General features: G+C 54.7%; 1 protein-coding gene across 8 annotated transcripts in view; it reads left to right on the top strand.

Moving 5' to 3' along the window:
* Positions 1 to 17,502, top strand: part of BMP7 (bone morphogenetic protein 7) — a 91,861-nt gene extending 74,359 nt beyond the window's left edge. The window contains exons 4-8 of one of the 8 annotated variants that reach the window (XM_055090958.1): positions 4,009 to 4,206; positions 9,031 to 9,107; positions 10,801 to 10,911; positions 16,500 to 16,592; positions 17,159 to 17,502. In XM_055090958.1, the coding sequence (XP_054946933.1) occupies positions 4,009 to 4,206; positions 9,031 to 9,107; positions 10,801 to 10,911; positions 16,500 to 16,592; positions 17,159 to 17,275 (596 nt within the window). In that variant the 3' untranslated portion in view covers positions 17,276 to 17,502. The other 7 variants (XM_055090959.1, XM_055090960.1, XM_024128400.2 and 4 more) reach the window with 7 other exon arrangements.
* Positions 17,503 to 18,306: the final 804 nt, after the last annotated feature.

The raw sequence follows: 18,306 nt of genomic DNA on the forward strand, positions 1-18,306 counted from the left end.
GCTGGGTCGAATGAGAGCTCTCCGTTTAACTCTTTGAGGAATTGCCAAACTGTTTTCCAAAATATCTGCGGCATTTTTATAACCCCATCAGCAGTGTAAGAGGGTTCCACTCTCTCCACATCCTCACCAATACTTGTCTTTTGTCTACCTTTATTTTAGCCATTTTAGTGGGAGCGACGTGATATTTCACTGTAGTTTTCCATATCCCTGTTTTTTGTTGAAGGTGAATGTCTGTTGTGGTGACAGTCAGTTTTACCTTGAAAGCTTTCATCTTTTCTCATACTTGGTGATAGAAGGGGAATGATCCATACTTGCCCTGTGAGTACCTGCTCTCTACCAGGCCCAAGATGGCTTGGTACCCTGTTCCAGCCTCTAAAAAAGGGGCAAGGACAACCCTAAAATGGCAACTCGGACTGAACAATCAAAGGGGTTTATTTGTTTGGCTGGCTGGGGCAAGAATTCAGCTTCAGGAATGGTGTGATCCAGTGGCTCGGTGATACCACCAGAGATCACGTGTCTGTTTGTCTCTCTGCTCTTCCTTCCACCAGGTCAGCCCCATTTGGAAATGTGGTCTACTCGTGGTTGCCAGATGGTAGCTGTTTCTGGGACTCTCTCCATCCCTCCTCCCTCAATCCTGTCCAGGGAAAGAGAGGGCTGCTCTGGACTTGGAAACTTTCAGGATACCTGTGCTCCATTCATTGACTAAATTGGGTCATGTGCCCATTCCTGAACCAGTCGCCGTAGCTGGAGGGTTGGTTGCCGCGTATAAGACCGCAGGTCCTGCCCTCTATGGCCAGGCTGGAGTCACGCTGAGGCACAGCTGCCTGAATAAAAATTGGGTCGGGTAGGAAGAAAAAGAGGGCATGGCTGAGACAAATGACATCATCCCTATTTCACAGATGAGGAAATGGAGGCCCCGGCACGTGACTTCCCCTCTCTCAGCCCACACAGGCTGGTCAGCGGCAGATGTGGGTTTCAACTCCCTGGAGACCCTCTTCTTTCCTTTCTGTCTGCCCATTTCTCAGCTGAGGCTGTGAGTCCCTGGACGTGGATGTCCTGACAGTGGCCAGAGCGAGCCAGACACCCTCCCTCAGATGCACAGCGACTGCCCGCAGTGCTTGCATTTACTGGATCTGGAACAGCATCAGGTTTTCAGAGAGGCATTTTTATTTTGCCCTAAAAGCCTTCCAAGGGGGACACAATTCCTAAGGGCTCGGCTTTAATGGTTTCTTTTATAGAATCATTCAAATTATAGATGGGTGAACTCGAGGAAACCCCGCTAAAGAATGCAGGAAAGCCGGCGTTAAAAGGGACTAAGGTAAAGTAGTGGTGAGGGGAAGAGCTCGCTCTTCTAAACATTTGTTGTTAAACAACCAGAGCGAACCCCCTGATGCTGATCTGGTCCTTGGGAGTCTGGGTTTCGGGACATCTGGCCCGTCTGGAGGGCTCCAGGCGAAGCTGATTCCAGATGTGGATGGGCCCAGGGCCTTCAGAAGCACTGCTTTCACTGACCTCTGACTCTTCTCACCCAACTTGCAGGCACCATATTTGTTGTGGTTAAGCAGCCTCACCTGGGTTCAGATTGAGCTTCCTTGCTTCCAAGCTGGGTGTCCTTGGGCAAGTTATTCAGCCTCTCTGAGCTGTTTTGTCACGAGTGAGGTGGGCTTTCTTTGTCCTCTTGCTTTACCTTCCTTTGGAATACTTATCACCACCAGATGTGATGTTAAGTATATACCGGCCAATGGTCTCATCGTTGCCGGAGCTGGTAGCCTGTTCTATCTAGGCCCCCGTCACACTCGACCCACCCGCAGAGCACAGGACACTATGACTGCTTCATCCGCCTTCTCCCCCACGATCCAGAGCCCCATATCCTCTTGGCATCCCCCTTCCTCCTGTTCAAGCTTCTTCCAGATCCTTCCCCGCTGGGCACGCGTGCACAGCCTCTGCTGCATTCCCGCATCTCTCAGGTGGAGACAGGGCATCTGGGCTCAGTCCTCAGCGTTGCTTGTCCAGCTACACACTCTCCCCGGGGTGCATGTGTCCAGTCTCCACTCCGGCCTGGACCGCTGCCCGTAGCTGCTGGTTAGTGAGCACGTCCGGTGTGCAGAGCTCTGCTGGGAGGAGCATCTCTGTGTGTAGTGGCAGAGGTGCGACGTGAACCCAGGAAGGCGGGCCCTGGGCCAGAGTGCGTCCTGGCTCCAAGGCTGTCTGTCCTCCTGGGTCAGGAGCCAGGCCCGGGCTGGGACGTTCTGCTGTCCCCTGCCGTTTTCCTCGTGCGTCCGGTGGGGATTTCAGACAGGAGCCGCTCAGTCACACTGTTTTGCCCTCTGCCCTCCGCTTCCCAGGTCTTCTCCCCACCCCTACCCCCCGCCTTGGTTTCCCCACCTCCTGAAGGGTACATGGGGCCTCCCTGTACATTTTTATCACAATTTCCTGTGAATCTGTAATTATTCCAAAACAAGACATTGAAAATAAAATAAATTCTAAAGATGGACTTAAAAATGAACCATCGAGGGCTTCCCTGGTGGCGCAGTGGTTGAGAGTCCGCCTGCCGATGCAGGGGACGCGGGTTCGTGCCCCGGTCCGGGAAGATCCCACGTGCCGCGGAGCGGCTGGGCCCGTGAGCCATGGCCGCTGAGCCTGCGCGTCCGGAGCCTGCGATCCGCAACGGGAGGGGCCACGACAGTGAGAGGCCCGCGTACCGCAAAAAAAAAAAAAAAAAAAAAAAAGAATGAACCATCGAGGATCTGAGGGTTTCTGGCCGCCTCTGCCCTCACTGCCCCCGTCCAGTCCCTGTGACGTCTTCCTGCGCTATTCCGTCGCCTCTGCCTGGACTCGCACTTCCAGCCTCGCCCCCGCAGTTCAGTCTCCAGCCGAACACCCCGTGGTTTCCACTTCATGCAGACGGGTGTGTGTCCTGGGACTTAAAGCAGCAGAGCTTTATTCTTTCACAGTCAGGAGGCTGCAAGTCCAAAACCAAGGTGTCCTGGGCCACACTCCTTCCCAAGGCACCAGGGAAGAGTCCTTCCCGGCCTCTTCCAGCTTCTGGTGGCCGTCGGTGTTCCTTGGGCTCTGTCTTCACACGGCTGCCGCGCGCGCGCGTGTGTGCGTGCATCTCCGTGTCTTCACGTGACCTTCTTCTAAGGACACCAGTCATTGGATTAGGACCCACCCTAATCCAGTATGATCTTAACTACTTAACATCTACAAAGATGCTATTTTCAAATAAGGTCACATCCTGAGGTTCTGGGTGGACACGAACTTGCGGGCATAAACGGAATGAAGGTAAAGGGCTTGCTGATGCCCCCAGGACCCTGCGTTGCTTCTGCGCCCTGCTGTGCCCACCACCTTTCCCCTGAACTCCTCCAGCCCTCTCACCCTTAGTCTCTGCTCCAAGAGGAGGCCAGGTTCCTCACTGCCCCCCCGCCACCTCCGGGCCTTTGCCTTTGCAGTGCCCCCTTCCCCGACATCCATGCGGCTCCCTCCCTCGCTGTTACCCACCTCTCTGCTCGAGAGGTCCCTCCGCGCAGAAGGTGGCAGTCACTGGGGCTGCTTGTGACTGTTCCCAGCCCCCTGGGCACCAAGCGGGACTGACGCCACCCTCTGAATCTAGGTGGATCACGTGACCTGATTCTGCCAATGAGAGGCGAGTGGAACTTCCACCAGCTGGAGTCCTCCTGCAAACCTCAGCGTCCTACCCCTCTCCTGCTCCATTTGTCTCCACACACGTATCACCACGGGCTCCCTGCCCTGCGTGTTTCCTGGCCGCCTTCCCCACCAGTGGGTGCACCCAGGGGCCAGGGAGTTTTCTCTCTGAGGTTCCCACCGTGTTCCAAGCTCCTAAAGCAACCTGGCATAGGGTCAGAGCCGAGGCCACACTTGCGATGGACGAGTGGTGGGCGCGCGGATGGACCGTGAGGCTCGGATGAAACGGCGTCTGTGCAGCCCTTCCCGCTAGCCGCCTCTCCTGTAACCGCTCCTCTGTGCATTGGACTCCTTCCTGTCTAGGGCAGAGCATCAACCCCAAGCTGGCAGGCCTGATCGGGCGGCAGGGGCCCCAGAACAAGCAGCCCTTCATGGTGGCCTTCTTCAAGGCCACCGAGGTACACCTCCGCAGCACCCGTTCCACGGGGGGCAAGCAGCGCAGCCAGAACCGCTCCAAGACACCCAAGAACCAGGAAGCCCTGCGGGTGGCCAACGTCGCAGGTACGCCTGGGGGCGGGAGGGTTAACACATGGACACCAGCCCCCCCACCCCACCGCCGAGGAGCCCACAGGGGGGCCCCCTGTGGGACCCCAGCTGGGGTGGGACTCAAAATCCACGCATGTGCTTGACAGATGGTTCTGGAACCAATGCAGCAGGAAGCACAACCCACAGAATCCCTTCCACCCCAGAGCTCACCATCTTCAGGGTATAAATTGTGTCGTAAATTCATTTTGAACTGCAAGTAGCAAAACATGAGTATAACAAGATGCCAATCATATAAATTTCTAAGCGGACAAAACAATAGCTACAAATAAACGGAGGGAAGACTTCACACCAGCCCCCCGGAGGGAGGGAGGCTGCTGCCCGGGGAGCGGGGAGGAGGAAAAGGCGGGAGTTAGCTGTAGCTTTGGTTTTATTTCTTCAAGTGAAAAACATCTGAAACTCATGGCAAATTTTAACACTTGTTGAATATGGCTGGTACGATTTTCCTGTGGAGCCGTCCCGGCACTGGGTTCATCGTGAGCTGGGAGAGGCCTGGGGCTGGTCGGAGGAAGCGTGGAAGGGGGACATGGGGGGTGTTTAGAAGGGTGATGGTGAGGTGGGGAAGGGGCCGCCACCCTCAAATTCACTTATATTGTCAATGGCTTCTTCTGCCTTACCTGGACAATTTCGAAATTTCTGTTCATTTTCCTTTTCGAGGAAAAAGAAAATTACAGTTACTGTGGTTGGTGACGTTTTCAAGAGCAGGGCATCCTTCTGGGCTGGATTCTAGTGGGTACGTGTGGCTTCAGAGTTTGTGTGCAGAGATTTTGAATCTAAAAGAATCTTTAGATTCTTTTCTGGCAGGTGCATCCATTCTTTTTTAGGCTGCTCAGGGGGCATCTGTGATCCCCCAAATTAAAACCCAACTGAATCTCTTCATTTGTATTAGGAGCCTCCTCTGCGCTGGGCTCCTGGGGGCTGGGGTTCAACAGTGAAAGCCCAGCCGTGGTGCAGAGATGATTCAGGATGGGCAGGAGGCTGCCATCATTCACAGACGCACGGACACCAGGCCCGGGAGTTGGAACGTGGTGACGAGGGACTCTTGAGGGGGTGGTTCACAGAAGACTTGCCAGCTGAGAGCTCCGAGGCGAGCTGGTGCCCCAGGGGCCAGGCCGGGTGGGCTGGAGGCCAGCGCTGCAGGCAGGGACCTGTAGGTGGAGGGAGTTTTCGTGGCAGCTCTGGGAGGGAGGGTGGAGGGGGGCAGGCCATGGGGCTGGGCCGGGGAGTGAGCACGGTCAAGTGTCCTCTCGGGAGCCGCATCTCGAGTTTGAATTTCATCCAAAGCAAATTTGGAAGCCTTTGCAGAGTTTCTAGCTATGATTCGGGGTGGGGTTGATAAGAAGCTCATTCTGGCTGCTCTGAGAATGGTGGGGGTCAGGGCGGGGCACTCAGGGAGGGTTGGAATAGGAAGATTTGTGAGAGGCTTTTCTATATCAATCAGGCAGGAAGGGCTAGCAAACGTCATCCCCGCAGAGACTCGCGTGGCTCGGAGGTCTGTCAGGTGTAACGGTCTGACCGAGATAATGAAAGGGGAGGGACTGGTCTCAACATCTTAAAATTGGACACTCAGCTTCCCCCACTGCGTCCTCACCAGACCCCCATCAAGTCTCCACTTACATAACCCCACAGGACGGAGCTCTCACTATCTCACGTGGCAGCTGTTCTACCTTGCCTGGGATCTACTTCCTGGCTCTGGATTTCTACGTCCTGGCCCTGTTTGAAGTTCACCTAAACCCTGCCTGGAAGTTTAATTTTAAAAGAATACCGAAGCCTGGGCCCCACTGCAGGCTTAGTAAACCAGAATCTCTGCGGGTGTGTTTGTACACACATGCCCGGTTGAAGTGCTTCGCCTCCTGTGATGAGCCGGGAATCCTGCTGCAGGGCCACACGAGTAGAATCCTCTCTCCCATGGCAGCCCTCGTGTGCTGGAGAGACACGTCCTGCAGGCCAGCCCCACCCCGCAAAGGCCTTCAACTGCTCTTCAGACCGTGTGGTTTGGGGTGAGAAACTGGGTCCCTCGCCTCCCTTCCACTTGCTTCTCACCCACGACTGGACCCAACTCCCTAGTCATTAGCCATTTTCACCAGATGACCCATGGGCTGGGAGCTGGGTCCCAGCACCGGTTGTAACTTGTCAGCTGCTCTGGCCGGGCTCGCGGAGGTGGATGAGCAGTAGCCTCTCCGCTCCTGCTTGCCTGCCTGCTGCGGCCTGGGATGGGTGGGCAGGGCAGGAGGGACAGGGGAACTAGGATTCTACTTCTTGAGCATCTCTTTTCTTCCCTTTCCTCGTCTTTCTGCTAATAAGAGGTCAGAGTGAAATAGGAGTTCCAATCACTTCTTGCTGGAGCAGCCACGTTCCAAGGAGGCCTGAAGGACCCAGGCGTCTGAGGTCCCTGATGGCAGGGCCAGGGCCCACCCCATACTGATAATGCCCACAACTAGCTTCATGAGCTGCTCTTGTGCTTGGTCTGTTGGGCCTTGGGCTTCAACATTAAGCCACATATCATTGCTTTGTTTTCAGACAGGGTTGGGAAAAGTGGCAGTAAGGTCCCTACTCGCCCTTCCTCTGCTCATGGCAGACGTTGCTAATCAATCCTGGCACATTCTTCTCACTGAGCCCACGCAAAGCTTCAGATCCTTCTTTACTCGGGGCAACAAACAGCCAGCAGTGTTGGCCCTCCACGCACAGCTTCTTTGCCACATCCCTGGCCTAGGCTAACGTGCTCAGACCTTTGTCTTGTTCAGGTTGCTTCACACAACATCACTGGGCTGAGGCTGCTCCCCCCCCTCTCCCCTCTCCCCTCTGCCTCCCTACAGGGAAGGAGGGGAAGAAGGCTTGTGGGGTTGCCGCCTGGGGCCACAGGCATGGCCACGGCAACGGAGGCCTTCCTGGATTTCCGCTCAGTGTCTGTGCCTTCCATATGGCACAGTGAATGGTCCGGGAGGTTCCTGGGCTCGCCTCTGATGGTTCCCTTGACCTTGACCTTTGTATATCAATGACCACCTGCCCACCCCCCCCCCCCCCGCCCCCGGCAGCCCTACTACCCCTGCAGCTGGTTTTCTCTATCTCAAGGCCCTCAGGCTAGGTCCCAAAGTGGGGAAGTGGGGCCCAGGACTCCCCATTCCTGCTCCATCCTCCCTAACCTCCCCACCCCCCAGCCGTGGAGCTCAATCCAGCGAAGCAGACCTCCCCCGTCCACGCCGCGGGCCGCTGACCCCAGCGCTGCCTCCTCATTCCCGGAAGGCTCTAGTGCCTGCTGCCCGACACTCGGCCAGCCGCCGCTCCTGTCCTGGTTCTTGCCGACTTCCTAACCCTCCTCTCCATCCTGCTCCGTCCTCATCCTGGAATCTCCTCCCGTGGATTCCTCCCTGGCCCGCCCTCTCACTTCCTTTGGTTCTTACACGAACATCACTTCCTCGGAAGGCCTTGGGTAGCGCCCATGGCACAGACCCCTCAGCCTGCCCTTCCTGTCCTCCTCTCCTCCCTTAGTTCCTCCACGGTGCTCATCTAAATGGAATGTAATTGCTGTTTCCTCATTTGGTTATTATCTGCCTCTCTCGCTGGAAGATAAGCCCCTCAGGGGCAGGGCTTTGTTTTGTTCACACTTGTCGCTCCACTACCCAAAACAGCATCTGCAAACCTGTCCACATTAACAATTTGTATGAATGAATGAGTGAATGACATACCAGGCACCAAGGTAATGAGGGCCCGAGATACCCGAAGGTGGGTGCTCCGTCCCCCCCAGTCTATGCCCCCCTCACTGAGATCCTCTCACTGGTTCTGAGTGTCTCCTAGGAGCCAGGATCCTTCCTAGAAAGATACATGCAATTCTGTCGTAATCAATTGTGTCCTTTCCTCATTGGTTTGTACATTAAAAAAAAATTGCTTTTCTGAGCTCTAGATATAAAGATACGTGTACAATTGGGGATATTCAAAAAAGCTTATAGGAAGCCCCTGGGAAGTTTTCGGTGGAGGAGAGACAGGTCGTGGTTAAGAAAAAAAAATGAATCCCTCTAGCTTCTGGGTTCAGGGAAGGTTGTGCAGTGGCAGGTGTGTGTGTGTGTGTGTGTGTGTGTGTGTGTGTGTGTGTGTGTGTGTCAGAGAGAGACAGAGACAGAGAGAGACATAGACACAAAGAGATAGAGAAACAGATTTCTACATGTTTACAAGGGCTCAATTCCTAACCCAAAGTTCCTACAAACTTTACATACTTCTGGAAAACCCCAGTGCATCATTTTCGTTCCTCAGAGAAACCTCAGTATTGTGTTTTTCTGGAAGGTCGGTGGGACTTGGCTTTTTGCCCTCTCACTTCTTCTCGATGGTGGGGCCTTGTCCCAGGCCCTGTCCGCGTCTCCTCCGGCCCGCTCCACGGGGCTGAGCATCGTGAGGCAGGCGGGCCTCACAAAGTGAGGCGGGGTGGAAGCGACCCCTCTGAGCAGGCTCGTGCAGCCAGTGTGTGGGACGTGGATGGAGATGGACTCCCACACGGAATCCACGCAGATGTCAGCATCCAAACAGAGAAGACAGTGTCCACAGAAGGATGCAGAGAGAGCTGTGAGCTAAGACTGCGTAAGAGAGACGGGTGCCTTGGTACCTCCCTTACAGAGGCCGTTTGCTGGGGATGGAAATGAGTTTTGAGGCTACAGGTGCTTGAACGGCTTCTGTGTCAGGAAGGTCACCCTCCAGCTTTCAGACTTTGCTTGGGATCACACCACTGTCTTAGACTGAGGAAACTCTCCTCTGTGTGTATTTCCTTTTCCTCTCCCCGGTGCTGCTCCGCAGAAAACAGCAGCAGCGACCAGAGGCAGGCCTGTAAGAAGCACGAGCTGTACGTCAGCTTCCGGGACCTGGGCTGGCAGGTAAGGGCGGCGGTGGCTGGATGGGCCCCGGATGTGTGTGGGCTCCCCCGTGCTCCCCCGGCGGTGGGGCTGGGTCCCACACGTGCAGTGAGCCGTGTTTCTCATCTCTTGAGACGCCGGTGTTGCGTCCTAACTAGAGGCTCCAGGGATGCCCCGTGAAACCCAAGAGCAGAAACATGGTTGAGACTCAAGCTAGAACCGGAAACCCAAACGATGTGGACTCATTCTCCACGTGAACCCCATTTCCATCCTGCACTGGCTGCTTCTCTCAGACGTGGCCGAGTCTGTGTGCTGGAATCCGGCTGCCTGGAGGACGGGCTTCCACCCTCGGCTCTGTCTGCTCTGCCTTCCCCCGTCTGTGATTCCAATTCCCAGAGAAGGTGCTGATTGGCCCAGCTTGGGTCAGGTGCTTGTTCCTGAACCAGTCAGCTGTTTTAGGGCCGGGATCATGGTTGAGACTCAAGCTAGAACCGGAAAACCGGAAACCCAAACGATGGAACCTCATTCTCCACGTGAACCCCATTTCCATCCTGCACTGGCTGCTTCTCTCAGACGTGGCCGAGTCTGTGTGCTGGAATCCGGCTGCCTGGAGGACGGGCTTCCACCCTCGGCTCTGTCTGCTCTGCCTTCCCCCGTCTGTGATTCCAATTCCCAGAGAAGGTGCTGATTGGCCCAGCTTGGGTCAGGTGCTTGTTCCTGAACCAGTCAGCTGTTTTAGGGCCGGGATCATGTCCTAGGACTGTGGCTGCCCCTCTGGAATCATTTGACTGGAGCAGGGCAAAGGGCAGGGGATGAATCCTAGAAAAAGAGTATCTCAACTATTTATGAGTATCTAGGGCATTCTGGGCCCTTTTCTAGGCACTAGAGGTGCAGCCCTGGGCATAGCAATGTGCCTGCCCTCATGGAGCCCAAATATCCCCGGACAGCGTGTTGTCATAAGATCATCAGGGCCACTGGTTTTGTTGTTCTCCCTTCAGCGAGCTTGTAGTTGAGTGGGAGGGTCCAGATTCTTCCCAGGGCGGCATGTCCTCAGATACACCCCCAGGGCACTTGTGCACACAGCCGGCTTGGAGTCCTCCTGTGATTTTGTCCTCACCCTTAGGACAACATCCATGGTCTAAGAGGTGCCAGGCCGTGCTCACGTTCTAGTGCTGGAACAGAGCCCCCAAATGCACTTGAGTCCCTGAGGGGTATATGTATTGCTAGCACAACACCTCTGTGCTAACCCGACCACGTGCGTCCTTTACTGAGTCGCACACGTGTACCAGGCACTGTGCGGGGTCGGCTATACTGTCATCTCTCTCCTGGGCGGGGGAAGTGAGGCCTGGAGGCTTTGTTTAAAGCAAACCGCCCACGGGTTACCACCCAGTAGGGGTAAGGTTGATGCCACCCTAATCACCCCTCTCTGCGCCACCCTCCGACGAAGAGCAAGTGTTCATCCTGGGCTCAGCCCAGCCCCGGGTGGTCTTTCCCTCACCCTGCAGTCTGTCGGGACCACGAAAGGCTGCCTCTGTAGGAACCCCAGCCGCACAGGAGGAGGTGGGCCGTGCCTCTGGCCTCTGGGAGCTTCGGAGTCTGGCCCCCAGGAGGAATGTTTCGGCCTAGAGGGCGGGGCCCCGCGGCCCCCGCCTTCCGCGTGGCTCTGAGCCCGCCCCCGCCCCGCCCCCGCCCCGCCCCCCGCTCTCCCCCGCAGGACTGGATCATAGCGCCCGAAGGCTATGCCGCCTACTACTGCGAGGGGGAGTGCGCCTTCCCGCTGAACTCCTACATGAACGCCACCAACCACGCCATCGTGCAGACGCTGGTGAGTGGCCTGCGCGGCGGCCGGGCTGGGGGCGGCTGGGGGAGCAGGGCCGCCAGATCCTGCCTCGTGCTCCTCCGAGCTGGGGCCACGGCAGGTCTCTGGCCAAGACCACGTCATGGCTTGCAGGAGCCCAGGGCGCGTCTGCTTTCGTGGGCCCTACCTCCAGAAAACAAGATTCAAAATTATATTTAATAACATGCGTTATAATCTTCGTGTATGTCTTCAACCCTAGAGTGCATCTATTTCTCCTAATGTTACAAGCAGTTAGAACAGTTTCACGGGCTTCTAAAGGTATCGTGGGTAAAGGTCACTGTGCCTAACGGCAGTCTCCCTAGCCCTGCCTCTGTCAGGCGACCGTTGTCAGCATCCACATCCGCCGGCCCTGCAACGTCTGGGCTTCCTCCAGGTTGGGGAGGCTTGAGGGCTCATCCCCTCCCCAGAGCTCGTGGCTTTGCCTCCTAGCCTTGAACTTTGTGGTTCAGCCATTCGAGGGTGTTTATTGAGCAGCTACTACATGTAGACCCTGTGCTGGCAGCTGGGGACGCTGCAGGGAACAGCATACAGGGAACATCACAGATGTGGTCCCTGCACTCAGAGCCTCATTTTCCAGGCAAGGAAACAGTCAAGTAAACAAATGCGGGGAACTTCAGGGAGAGGGGAACGCCAGGAAGATGGCAAACAGGATAATAGGATAGAGAGATGGGGGGTAGCCGTGGAGCTCTTTGAACTTTCACGGGGTCATTGGAGGATTCAGTGTGATGATGCAATTAGAGCTCTTAACGGGGTATCCAGCGCGGAGGACACTCAATAGATGTTATTTTTACTACTTTACCAACAAGAGTGATACGAGTTAGAGACTTTGTTCTTTAGCTTAGAATCTGAGGTTCAGAGACGTTGGTTATCTTCCTCCTTGCTGTGAACATTATCTGGGCCTTCCCTGACAACTGGTCATCCTCTCTGGCTTGAATGCTTCTAGTGACAGAGAGCTCACTACCCAGGCCCATCTCCTCTGTACCGCGGGTCTGTTTGTTGCAGAGCTTTGTGCTCCTTTTGCTTAGTAACCTGCCTCCCTCTTCCCTGTCCCTGCCCCGTGTGTTACTTCTCGCTCCCCTGTTCCGTTTATTTGGATCAGGCTCTGCCCTTTGAGGGAAGGCCTCTTCTTTTAAGCATTGCTTTGCCAGGACCCCCGCTCCCACAGCAGTAAACTCTGAAGCCCTATTCAGGACTGAAAGTCTTCAGGCTGGAAATGAAGTCACCCCAGCCTGTTCCTTGGCCTGAACTTGTCCCCCGTGCCAGTGTCCCCCTGTTCTGTCCTGCTTCGAGGACCAGACTGACGGGTGTGTCTCCCAGGCTTCCAGGAGCACACCTCCACCCTTCTTTGCTCCCTGCCTTCATGGCCCACGGAGCAGAAGCCCAGCCGCCCTGTGACACCTTCTCAATCTGCAATTCACCAGAAAGCTCTAGGATTGGAATGAGTCCTTTGATTATTCTGAAACGAAGGTCATGTTTGAAAAGGAGGTGAATCCTTGCTTTCTAGAGAGTCCTAGTGAAATACAGAGGAAGTGAGCTAACATCTGGGATTTGCTTTAACATCATTCAAGGATGGAGGAGATGGGGGAAGGTTTCGATTTGTAAGGTTTGAGATTAAACATAAAAAACAGTTTAAAAAGCACGCTGACCTACGTGGGAGGTCATAGACTGGGGCTTGGGGGCAGAGGGTCATCCACAGGGTTTTCGGTTGGCCCACGTGGTGTGTTGGAAACCTGGAAGTTTCTCATAAAAACAAAACAGGACTGACAGCTGGCCTGTCCTGAGCCCTCGGCACATCTGATCGCACTGGCTTCGGGCAGCTTGTGTCCGTCTCCCTTTGGTTCGCCCCAGTCCTCACTGTCCCCTGTGGTCTGACTCCCGGCCCAGTTTGGTCATCCGTGGCACTTGCGTGGCCCCTGCCGACGTTTGAATTGGTTTGTCCGCGAGCCCCACCACCTGTAAGGTGCGTAGGAGCCCACGAGCCAGAAGGAACAATAAACCTGGGCAACTGGCTGACTTTTTCCTTCATTCTTATACCTTCTGGACCTTCTCCTTTCTTGTTGATGTCCACGCAAGTGTTTGCCCAAATTCCTTTCCTCTCATTTTTTTTTTTAATGTTGGGGGTAGGAGTTTATTAATTAATTTATTTATTTTGGCTGTGTTGGGTCCTCGTTTCTGTGCGAGGGCTTCTCTAGTTGCGGCGAGCGGGGGCCACTCTTCATCGCGGTGCGCGGGCCTCTCTACTATCACGGCCTCTCTTGTTGCGGAGCACAGGCTCCAGACGCGCAGGCTCAGTAACTGTGGCTCACGGGCCCAGTTGCTCCGCGGCATGTGGGATCTTCCCAGACCAGGTCTCGAACCCGTGTCCCCGGCATTGGCAGGCAGACTCTCAACCACTGCGCCACCAGGGAAGCCCTTTTCCTCTCATTTTTATTGCTCAAGATGCAGAATAGTCTAACATCGTCTAGACTCACACCATCCAATACGGTAACCACTTTTGTGTGGTGGCTCTTGAGTACTTGAAACGTGGCCAGTCTGAATCTAGATGTTTTGCAACTACAAAATACACATTGGGTTTTGAAGGCTTAGTATAAAAAAATGTAAAATATCTCATTAATGATTTCTTATGCTAAGTATATGTTGAAATGATAGTTTTTTGAAACCTGGGGTTAGAGTAAATATACTGTTTAAATTAATTTCACCTCTTTCTTTTTCACCTTTTAAAATGTAGCTACTAGAACATTTTCAATTACACGTGTGGTTTGCATGATATTTTTCTTGGACAGGACACGTCTGGCCCAGAGGTCAGCAACCTTTTTCTGGAAAGGGCCAGATAGTAAATATTTTCAACCTCGAGCGTTGAAAGTCTGTGCCGCACCTTTTCACCACAGATGCTGTGTAGGTGAATGGGCGCGGCCGTGTGCCAATAAAACTTTATTCATAAAAACAGGTGGTGGAGCAGGGATCGGCCTGCAGGCCGACCCTCGTCCAGCCCAGTGGTTCTCCACTTGGGGCAGTTTCGCCTCCCAGGGGATATTCGACAATGTCTGGAGACATTTTTAGTCGTCACGGTGCGGGGGTGGGGTGGAGTGCCTCCGACTTCTAGTGGGTGCAGCCCAGGGACGCTGTCAAACATCCTCCCGTGCATGGGACAGCCCCACCTCCTGGCCCCAAGTATCTTCCTAGCTGTGTGCTGTGTGGCCCTCTATGCTTTGGTTCTCTCGTCTGTGAATGAAGAATAACCCCAGAACTGAGTTAGTTACCCATCAAGTGCTTAGAACTGGGAGTGACCGGTAAGTGTCACCTGCGGGACTTTCGTCCACGCGGTTACCTGTTCCTTTGAGAACTACTGAGGCCGGGGAGGCGTGACTCACCGGGTCTCACCGCTGCCACCGTTTTGGTGTGTGTTCCAGGTACACTTCATCAACCCGGAAACGGTACCCAAGCCTTGCTGCGCCCCAACTCAGCTCAATGCCATTTCCGTGCTCTACTTCGATGACAGTTCCAACGTCATCCTGAAGAAATACAGAAACATGGTTGTCCGGGCCTGTGGTTGCCACTAGCCCCTCCTGGAAGTCAGACTCTTCGGGGCCACGTTCTTCCAGATCCTGGGCCTCTCACCGCCCAGCGTCTCCCACCACCTCGGCGAGGCGCCCGCAGAGCCAAGTGCCTGTCGCGAGGCCTTCCCGCCCCCCTCCCCAGCCGCAGCTCGGTAGGAGTGTTGAGGGATTTGAGAGACAGATGGCTTTTGATCCGCTTTTCGCTGGCACCCTACAGACAAGGTCCTACAAGCTGCCGCAGGCAGAACCTAACAGGCAAAACTTATGTCAGGAAAAGTTGCCGGGCCCCGATCGCTGGCTGTGAAGTCTCAGCTGTGCACCGGCTCGTTCCCAGGGGTAATGATGACACCCTGCAGCCCGGCCACCAGCAGGGGGAGGAAGGGGGCGCGGCCAGGGGTGGGCACGTTCGTCTCTGTGCGAGAGGAAGACTAACGCGGAAGTCCCTGTAATAAATGTCACAATAAAACGAATGAATGAAAATGGTTAGGATGCTAGAGATATATTTTCCTAAACAATGTATCCCCATTTCTCGGTTTACTCTGATTTCATAAACAGAAGCCGCAGCCGGCGGAGGGAGGGGAGGCCCCCCTCTCCGTGCCATTCCGGTTTCATTCTGAGGCTTGCCGAGGCCCGCTGTTTACGTAAACTCACCCGAAAGCCGAGATTTGGCCAGCAGGGGAGAGGGAAATTTTCTGCCTGGAGTTGACCTTGAAGAACAAATAGGTTCCATCACTCAGCCGAGTGCGTAGCGGCAGGAATGAAAATAGGCATGTGGAGCGCCGGCAGACGCCTGGGGTTGGTTTTCCAGCACTCCCCGCGGTAGGGAGTCAGTGAGGGTTGGCAGATGGAGGAGGACAGCTCAGGACAGAACTTGCAGCTTGGTCCCGAGTTCCGGCCACCATAGCCCTATTTTCAGAAGCACGCTAGCCTTCAACGGGGGGTGGGTGGGCAGGGAGACCGTCAGTCCCCAAGCCAGCTCCTCCCTTGGTCATCGATAGCAGCGTCCTGGAGTCTGGGCTCTGACGAGGGCCTCCGTGGTCACCTCTCTGCGTCTGCAGACCCCTTTCTGAGGACTCTGCGCAAGAATCGGCCCCTCGAAGTAAGGGAAAGGTGACACAGTGGGAGGTCTGCTGGACGCAGGGTGTGCAGATGTGAATCTCAAACAGGAGGCTCCAGAAGCTGTCGCGAGAGTGTCCTGACTCGAAGGTGCCATTTCTGACGTGGCTCTTGGCATGAGCCTCCCTTGCCTTAGCCGGTGGGTCCCCTAAATGGTGTGCACCCAGCCTCCAGCTGCAGTACAGCCTTGGAGACGACCAGGCTCTCTGTGAACAAAGAACAGGGTTATCCCGGTGAGGCCTGTGGCCCCTGAGATCTGGTCTAGTGGGAAACTGCTTCTCCATGTTGATTAAGTTGGTTCCTGGAAACACAGGGACACTTGTTTTCATTTTCTTTTTTGTTTTCTTCTTCAGTAGCTTGGGCTGCAGCCTTCAGTCTGCCTGGTCAATGGGGAAGAGTCGGTGTTTTTGTTACATTTTGTTTTGTCTGTCGACAGATCTGGGGATTTTGCTGCGATCCCTTCTTGGTTCAAGTCGTGTCACCACGTATACCCCAGCCGACGTCTGGCTAGCATCACTTGTACACTGAAGCATGTAAATAGTTGTTACTAAACAAAGAAATTATTTATGTCCGTCTGAAGCTCATTTTAGACCCTCTCCGATCCCTTGTTCAGGACGATGAGCTTACTCGCTTCCCTCCAACCTGTTTATTTTCTTATTTAAGACTATTTATTAATGGTCAGACCAATGTACCTTCAGCCGTTGCGTAGAGCAGTCCTCAGAGAAAATGCTGTATAAATAGACAAAATAAAAAGCGTTCTGGTTTTGGGCCTGTGTATGTCTGTGTTGTTTTTTCTCTCAGCGCCTGGATGTTGGAGTTCTCTTGGTGTGCTGGGAACTCTTTGCCTTGGCCTCCACCATTAACACGCTGTTTATCATTCAGGCCCTGGGGAGAGAGGGATGCTCGTCAATATTTGATGCAGCTGTGTGGGGCTCCGGGCAGGAGAGATGGAACCAAACAACAAATGTGAATTTGGTAGGCTCAACTACAAAGATCCTTGATTGAATTACAGTGCAGCTGTCAGCAGCTGTTTCAAAGAGGCAGGGGGTAAATTAGCTGTGTTTACTGCTAACATAGTTGAAAGATTTAGTCATCCCAATAAAATAGAGGCACAAGAAAGAAAAAGAAATAGTAGTGGGGGTAGGGGGAGTGTACACCCAAAACTTTAAAGCAGCGCAGACCCCGGAGCCAACGCTGTCCAGTGCAAATTATTTCAGCGGCTTGGGGGCTGCTGCTGGCTCCCGGCTTGAGCCATAGATGGCCCACGGCGGGCCTGGTGAAGGTAGCCAGGGGCCCGCTGTGCATGCAGCAGCATGCAGCCGTGCAGCATGGAGCAGCGTCTTGGGTCCCTTTCCGCTTTGAAGTGCACGCTGAGGTCACCTGATGGTTGTTAGGATCTGGGCCCATTCCCTGGCCGGCTGCTTGCTCTTGCCCTGTTGCCTCAAATGAAGCAGCCGCTCCTAACAAGTTCCAGCCCCTGTGATTTCCAAACCCTCCTGTCATTGTCCTGATGCGTGATCTAGCTTTTGTTCTGTTTCCAGGCTGAAGACCAGAGCTGCAAACCAGAGGGCCAGATGCAGCCTGCAGACGTATCTTATTCCTCCTGCACGGTTGAATTCGTTGCCAACACATTTTTGAAACTCAGAAGATTGGGGTGAAAAAAACCCTCAGATTCTGCCTTCCCTTGAGCAGTCTGCAGATCTGGCCACCCTGGGCCCCGTTCCTGCGTGGCAGCTCCCGGCTGGAGCCAAAGAGCAGTTGTTGCCACAGTCTCCACTGCTCCCTGTTGTCTATCTCATGAAGGTGCGAATGTCAGTTGCTGTTTTAAAAATTGTAGGCATTTATTGATGTGTACCCGTGTCTCTATTAAGAGTAGGAAAGTAAAGGCTGGACTGAAAGAGCCACGCACTTTGGGGGAAGAGGAGAAGCCTTTTGTTCATTTCTGGCTCACTTTCCCCTTTCCAGCTGGACCCCTGTAGCAGGCGTGGCTGTGGCTGCAGCACCGCAGGGTGGCCTCACCTTTGGCCTTCACCTTGCCCTCTCCTGGTTCCCACCTCTGTTGCTCCATCGTTACCTTGGAGCATTTTGGCGTTGGTGCCTCTTCTCCCTGTCCCGCTCACAGAGCACCTCTGTCAGGGACCATGGCTCCCACCACTTGGCCTGACATCGTTGCTGGCCGTGCTGAGAGGGCCTGAAGAAGTGAAGGAATTTACTCAACGTCACCGGCTGATAATTGCTGGAACTGGAGCTGGGACCCAAAGCCTGGGCTCGATCGCATGCTCACCTTAGAGTCTCCTGGGTCTGCTCACACAATGTGGGGATTCCCAGCCCCCGGCCCTTGCTCTCCAAACGACCTTCCCCAATTCCCTAGGTCCATCCCTGAATCCATGCCAAGTTTCTGGACCACAGGCTCAGGCTTTTGGTCTCCCTCCTTCTTCCAAGCAGCTCGAGGGCCTTCATCTGTGAGCGTGTTGCCGAACTTCTAGCTTCCCCCCCTGGCTGGGCCCGCCAGCCCTGCCTGCTGTACAGTGTAGCTTGCCTGACCTCTGATTTCTGCTTCACTGCCTGGTGACGGTAGTGTGTGGACCTTGCTGGGAGGCTGGGAGGGTCAGCAGTGGTCACTGGGGCCATCTGCTTAGAAAATTCTCACATGTACGTTTTGAGTCCTTCCCTCTGTCCAGCTCTTTTG

This window comes from Physeter macrocephalus, chromosome 14, assembly GCF_002837175.3.
Source record: "Physeter macrocephalus isolate SW-GA chromosome 14, ASM283717v5, whole genome shotgun sequence".
Taxonomy (NCBI): Eukaryota; Metazoa; Chordata; class Mammalia; order Artiodactyla; family Physeteridae; genus Physeter; species Physeter macrocephalus.